Source organism: Neltuma alba, unplaced genomic scaffold (assembly GCF_004799145.2).
Source record: "Neltuma alba isolate B1F8T4 unplaced genomic scaffold, ASM479914v2 tig00000105_pilon, whole genome shotgun sequence".
In the NCBI taxonomy this organism is placed as follows: domain Eukaryota; kingdom Viridiplantae; phylum Streptophyta; class Magnoliopsida; order Fabales; family Fabaceae; genus Neltuma; species Neltuma alba.
Window position 1 is genome coordinate 1,015,479 of NW_021631921.1, and position 6,586 is coordinate 1,022,064.

The 6,586-nt window shown below is 38.9% G+C and overlaps 1 protein-coding gene across 1 annotated transcript; it reads right to left on the reverse strand.

The window, feature by feature from the left end:
- Positions 1 to 2,469: 2,469 nt before the first annotated feature.
- On the reverse strand, positions 2,470 to 5,450 carry LOC114741198 (uncharacterized). Its single transcript, XM_028929485.1, has 4 exons — positions 5,386 to 5,450; positions 5,199 to 5,277; positions 4,485 to 4,855; positions 2,470 to 4,396 (listed from the first exon to the last, which is right to left on the reverse strand). The coding sequence occupies exons 1-4, from the start codon at positions 5,448 to 5,450 to the stop codon at positions 2,470 to 2,472; spliced, it is 2,442 nt and encodes an 813-aa protein (XP_028785318.1).
- Positions 5,451 to 6,586: the final 1,136 nt, after the last annotated feature.

Genomic DNA, 6,586 nt, shown 5'->3' on the forward strand with positions numbered 1-6,586 from the left:
CATCCACTTGGACCCAGGTTAACTACACAAGTAATAGGATTAACAACTTTCGGATTGAGAATTGCAACCTCTGTAATGATAGTTACGACATCGCTGTTGCCATTTGCATCTGAAGTCTTTCAAGCCCAAATCACTTTTTTTGAATCCATTTTCGCTAGAATGACAACATTGGTAATGAAAATTACAACTTTTTTAATGATTGTTACCACCTCGCTATTCCTTTTTGCAACTGCATTTTCGTCCCCACGTATAAATTGTCAGAATTTCACAACCTGGGTAATGAAAATCACAACATTGTTAAGGGAAATTGCAACTATAGTAATGACATTTACCACTATGGTTTCCCCATTTGCATCCCCATGTTTAGGAAATTGTCCCATTTCCGGTTCCTTTAAGTCAATCCCACGCATCAAATTGTTCAGGAAATTTGACTACCCCCGTAATGATAATGACAACATGGGTAATTTTAATTGCAACTTGAGTAACGACATTTACCGGTCTGCTTTTCCCATTTGCGGTTCCCTTAACTGAGACCCACGCATCAAATTGTTCAGGAAATTGTACTACCCCCGTAATGATAATGACAACATGGGTAATGTTAATTGCAACTTGAGTAAGGACATTTACCGGTCTGCTTTTCCCATTTGCGGTTCCCTTAACTGAGACCCACGCATCAAATTGTTCAGGAAATTGTACTACCCCCGTAATGATAATGACAACATGGGTAATGTTAATTGCAACTTGAGTAAGACATTTACCGGTCTGCTTTTCCCATTTGCGGTTCCCTTAACTGAGACCCACGCATCAAATTGTTCAGGAAATTGTACTACCCCCGTAATGATAATGACAACATGGGTAATGTTAATTGCAACTTGAGTAATGACATTTACCGTCTGCTTTTCCCATTTCCGGTTCCCTTAACTGAGACCCACGCATCAAATTGTTCAGGAAATTGTACTACCCCCGTAATGATAATGACAACATGGGTAATGTTAATTGCAACTTGAGTAATGACATTTACCGGTCTGCTTTTCCCATTTGCGGTTCCCTTAACTGAGACCCACGCATCAAATTGTTCAGGAAATTGTACTACCCCCGTAATGATAATGACAACATGGGTAATGTTAATTGCAACTTGAGTAATGACATTTACCGGTCTGCTTTTCCCATTTGCGGTTCCCTTAACTGAGACCCACGCATCAAATTGTTCAGGAAATTGTACTACCCCCGTAATGATAATGACAACATGGGTAATGTTAATTGCAACTTGAGTAATGACATTTACCGTCTGCTTTTCCCATTTCCGGTTCCCTTAACTGAGACCCACGCATCAAATTGTTCAGGAAATTGTACTACCCCCGTAATGATAATGACAACATGGAAATGTTAATTGCAACTTCAGTAATGACATTTACCAGTCTGCTTTTCCCATTTCCGGTTCCCTTAACTCAAACCCACGCATCAAATTGTTCAGGAAATTGTACTACCCCCGTAATGATAATGACAACATGGGTAATGTTAATTGCAACTTCAGTAATGACATTTACCGGTCTGCTTTTCCCATTTCCGGTTCCCTTAACTCAAACCCACGCATCAAATTGTTCAGGAAATTGTACTACCCCCGTAATGATAATGACAACATGGGTAATGTTAATTGCAACTTTAGTGATGATATTTACCACTCTGCTTTTTCCACTTCCACTTCCTTTATTTCAAAGTCAAGTAACATATTTTCAGGGAGTTTCACTAGCCTGGAAATGATAATAACAACATTGGTAATGTGAATAACAACATCGTTGATGACATTAACCACTCCAGTCATACCCATTGGCAACTTCCACCATCTCCCTTGAGGGCATTAAACAAAAGGTCATCTGTGTTGCCAAAATAGCATAGAAGTACACCAAAAGAGCATCATAGGATGTCTGCATTAACATTTAGACTTTACTACATGTGTAATTGAATTTACCACTGAAGTGACAATATTTACCAAAAACCAGTAGGCCCATCACAGAAGGTACATAACTTATATTCAAATGACAAGTTAACAGTAAGATTAACCCACTACCTAATGTTTCGTCCCCATTCACATTACAAAACATATCCTACCCAGTGAATATCATTTACAAAAAGGATAGCCTACCCATCATACGATTTTTACATTAACATTCAGACTTTACTATATCTGTAATGGAATTGACCACTGACGTAATGATATTTACTAAAAACCAGTAGGCCCATGACAGAAGCTACATAACTGATATCCAAATGACAAGTTAACATTAGGATTAACCTACCGCCTAATGTTTTCTTGTCATTCAGATTACAGAACATCTCCTACCCAGTTAACATCATTAACAAAAAAGATAGCCTACCTATCAACCCTTCTCCCAAAAAAATTAAAAAGGGTTCAAGAGTCATTCCTTTCCTATAACAAAAAATTACCCCTGTTGGTATTGACATGAAACCTTAAGTTGGGTTTGGATTCTTGCATGTTCTTCTTGTGTGGCCAACTTGCTGGCATGCACTACAATGGTAGACCTTCTTGTTTTGAAACTGCGACTCTTGCCTATTTATCCTAGGCCTTCCAGGTGGTCGACTAGTCAAAGGTGGTGCCAAAAACACTTGACTTGCTATATCTTGCAGCCGATAGTTATTAGGATTTGGCATGTCGATTGTCACCACTGGAGTCATCGTCCTACCATAAATCTTTTGTTGGGACGTAATCTTGTAGCATTCTTCAACAAAATCATACACATTGCAATTCAAGGCCTTGATAGCTGCACATGCATGTGGGCATGGGATGCCTGACATTTGCCAAGCTGCACAACTACATTCACCTTTTCCAAGATCAACATTAATGGCTCCTTTTGCTGTATGGACACACACCCTACCCCTTCCGTAAGGAACACTTAACATCTGTGCAGATCTCGCCACATTTTCCATCAATGTTGCATTTGTATTTGGGCCTACACCATTCTTCCATTTGCTCATTGCCATGCTTGCTGCATACATCTTCTTGGCTACTTTTTCACGATGCTCATGTATAAGTTGGGCAACATTATATCTTCTCTCCTTCAGCATCCACGCATTGAATGACTCTGCAAGGTTTGTTGTTATGTTGTCCCATCGTTTAAAAGGGAACTTGCTTAAGGCCCACTTGTGAATATCACCATGATTGACAAGCCATTCAAATAATTGGGAATTGAAGTGTCTCATGTTATCCATTGCTTGATCAAACTCTGTGTCAAGCCTTGCATATGCAATGGCATCTAGGAAATGCAGTCCATCCTCCCTTGTGTTGCCACTTGTCTTCCTTCTTCCTCTATTTAACTTGATCATTTGTGTACTGAAATTCTCCTTAACATGTCTGTAACAGTACGCATGTCGCTCACCTCCGAATATTGCTTGCACAGCACCTATAATTGCATTGTGTCGGTCTGAAATGATTGTTAATTGCATTGACCCAATTATCTCCTTGATCATATGTAAGAACCATGTCCAATCCTCAAGCGTCTCTCCCTTCACAATCGCAATGGCAAAAGGTAATAATTCGTTGTCCGCATCATAAGCCGACGCTGAAAGTAGTGTCCCCTTATACGGTCCACTTAAATGACTTCCATCAATATACAGTACATGTCTAGCACCAGCAATAAAACCCTCTATACAACACCCATAGGCTATGAATACACGCTCAAATCTGTTGTTCCTTGCAGCCACCCATTTTGCCACTGTTTTGTCATCGGTTTCCTTCAACCGGTCACATATCCATGGAATAAGCATGTAAGAATGATCAGGTCTGCCATGTATGTCCTCCAACGCTTTTTCCTTGGCCCTGTATGCTTGCTTATATGTCAACTTCACACCATAATCTCTTTCCAACCTCTTTTTTATATCATTTGGACGCATGTCTATATGATCCCTAACCTCTTCAATTATAATTGATGATGTCAAGCTAGCTGATCTACCATGTGTCACATGAAGATTGTCTTGGGCATTATGAACATGCTCATTTTTGAATGTCGTTACACGTAAAAATGCTGGAGTACTCTTTACAGCTGCTCTTGCACTGATCCTCCATGGACAACCTTCAACATTGCATTTGACATACATATGGGCATTAGAATTCTTCACATATTTATACTCAAATTTGTTTGCAATGCTGAATTTGTGTAGTTTCTTCTTGAAATCATCCGCATCTGGAAAAGTCTGCCTCAATCCTAACAATACTGTTTTCCATTTCAGGGAATTCATTCCTGGCAAAGGAGTTGGTGCACTCTCTACTGCATATGGCAGGCTAAGAACATTTTCAGCTGCTATGTAATTCACACATTCGACAGCATCCTCAATCATTGGCTCATCATTTTGCTGTGACAGTCCTGACAATTTTGACATGCTGCATGTATAATTACAACATTTGTTATGATATTAACAACAACATTATCGAAAGTAACAACTTCCATAATCCGAAACTTGTGACTTACCTGTTTCGATCAGCCACTTCTTCCTCCGTATTCTCATTACCTTTAGCTGCTACGTATACATGTGCATTACTATCATTATACTCAAATAGGTTGTCAACTTCATCATCATCAATAAGATCTATTAATATCCTATCATTCAAGCCCAATGTGTATTTAATGTCGCAACCATTACTATCTACACCAAACCATTCTCCTATCATAACCCTCAAATCTTCAAGCCTTATACCCTCCTTGATCACTCTTACCCTGACAGTTCCACCATAGTACTTAACTTCACCATCACCATTTTCTGCAAACTTCCCACCCACATGAAAGTAACAAGCAAGACGCTTTGAAGATGTTGACCCAATGTTAGATGTCATCAAAGCTACCTAACCTGCACCACAGAAGCATAAATCAATATTTTAGTTCCCCAATAATCAATTTCATTTATCAGGATTTCTAAACTTTTCTTGCGATTTCACAAAAAATGCAACACCCAAAATACGTCCGCGCACACTTGCTACATTGACAACTTAAATATGGGATTTCACAACTCCAATAATGAATTTGACAACACTGACCACCTCATGCTTACTGTTAGCCCTCAATCTTCATGCCCACGTTATCAGTTCCCACCATTTTTTCATTTCCGATGTATCGCTCTCTCATCCTGGTCAGATTCTTCATTTAAACCATCTACACTCATAAACCCATCCCCATTAGACCATGTACCAGTAAACCGACTTGAAAACCCAAACCCATCATTAAGCTCCACTTTCTTACGTAATACCCACGTTCAACCCCTCTCTCACTACAAACCAGGTTGCCCACACAGCAATTCCACCGTAATGAATCAGATTTGTACAATGGTGAGAGTTGGAGGAGTAGATAACAGCATTTTAGGAGAAATTTTCCTTACCTTTTCCGTCTTCTCAGCGTTCGACTCTGCTCCGCCTCCGTTTTCAGCTTCTCATCTCTCCTCATGTTACGTGTCATGCCTTTGTCTTCATGAGTTCAGACTGATTCAGGGGCATTTCAGTCTTTTTGGCGAATTACTCAAATTCCAGATTGATACCCCATACCCATTTTGTCATTTCAGTAATTTACATGCCCATTTTGTCATTTTAGAATTCAACAGTCATTTTCTTGTCATTTTCCTAAGAAAAAAAGTAATAATAATAAGAATGATAATATATAGAAATATTTTACTATCTTACCGGGGAGACATGGCATCTTGACTCATTGGAGCTAAAGACGCTGGCAACCCTGCAGCTGCAACACATAACAATAAAAATTTAATAATTATTTGCACACACATGTAATTGAAAAATGGAAAAATTGGGGGAAAATTTTTTTACCAGACAGCATTTTTTTACTGGAGGCAATTTTATTCGGAAAAATATCAGACACTAAATAAGAATACTTCTGAATTCGAACCTTACTTTGTTTCTTTGCGAGGGATTAACTTCGCATGCTAACCTAAATGCTCGTATACTTTCTTTTACGTAGAAATCTATGTAAGTTTAAAATGAATGCAAAAATAAACACGAGCTTTCAAATAAAGTAACGACCATTATTTTTTGATAGTGGGCCACAGTTATGAAAGGATCAAAAATACCCTGACTCCTAGAAAAAACTCCATCTGAAACTCTCGAAGCGAAGCAGGACCAGCCACGCCTTTTTCTGATTATGGAATCTTCTTCAACCTTCCTCTTCCATTTTGCAATCCTCACTGGAATCTTCTTTGACCTTCCTCTTCCATTTCGCCATCAAGTATATGGGATGGCAACGGCGGCGAGTTGAGACTATGAGTGATGACTGACCTCTGCGATTTTTGCCGACGGTTGAAAAAACACAATGCATTTCCTTCGCCGCCGCCACTTGGTAGAGTCTCTTTTTGTCTCTTTCTCTAGAGAAAGATGGAAGGCTAAAGGAGGTTATTTGGACCTTTTCTAAATGAATTGTTGCTTTTTTATGCTGAGAGCTCAAAACAAATACAGATGCTCTTATACATTCGGATTCAACATAAGTGAAATTGCTTCATTTTTTAATAGGGCTAAATTATACAAAGCTCCTAGTAAACTTTAAGACGGTTATATATAACTTCTTTGACATTTCAA

Excerpts from the sequence above, each read along its gene's own strand:
- LOC114741198 (XM_028929485.1), bottom strand. The coding sequence starts at position 5,450 with ATGAGGAGAGATGAGAAGCTGAAAACGGAGGCGGAGCAGAGTCGAACG. Across the intron at positions 5,278-5,385 it reads ACGCTGAGAAGACGGAAAAG|TGAGAGAGGGGTTGAACGTG; the intron begins GTAAGGAAAATT and ends CCTGGTTTGTAG. Across the intron at positions 4,856-5,198 it reads GTTTTCAAGTCGGTTTACTG|GTAGCTTTGATGACATCTAA; the intron begins GTACATGGTCTA and ends GGTGCAGGTTAG.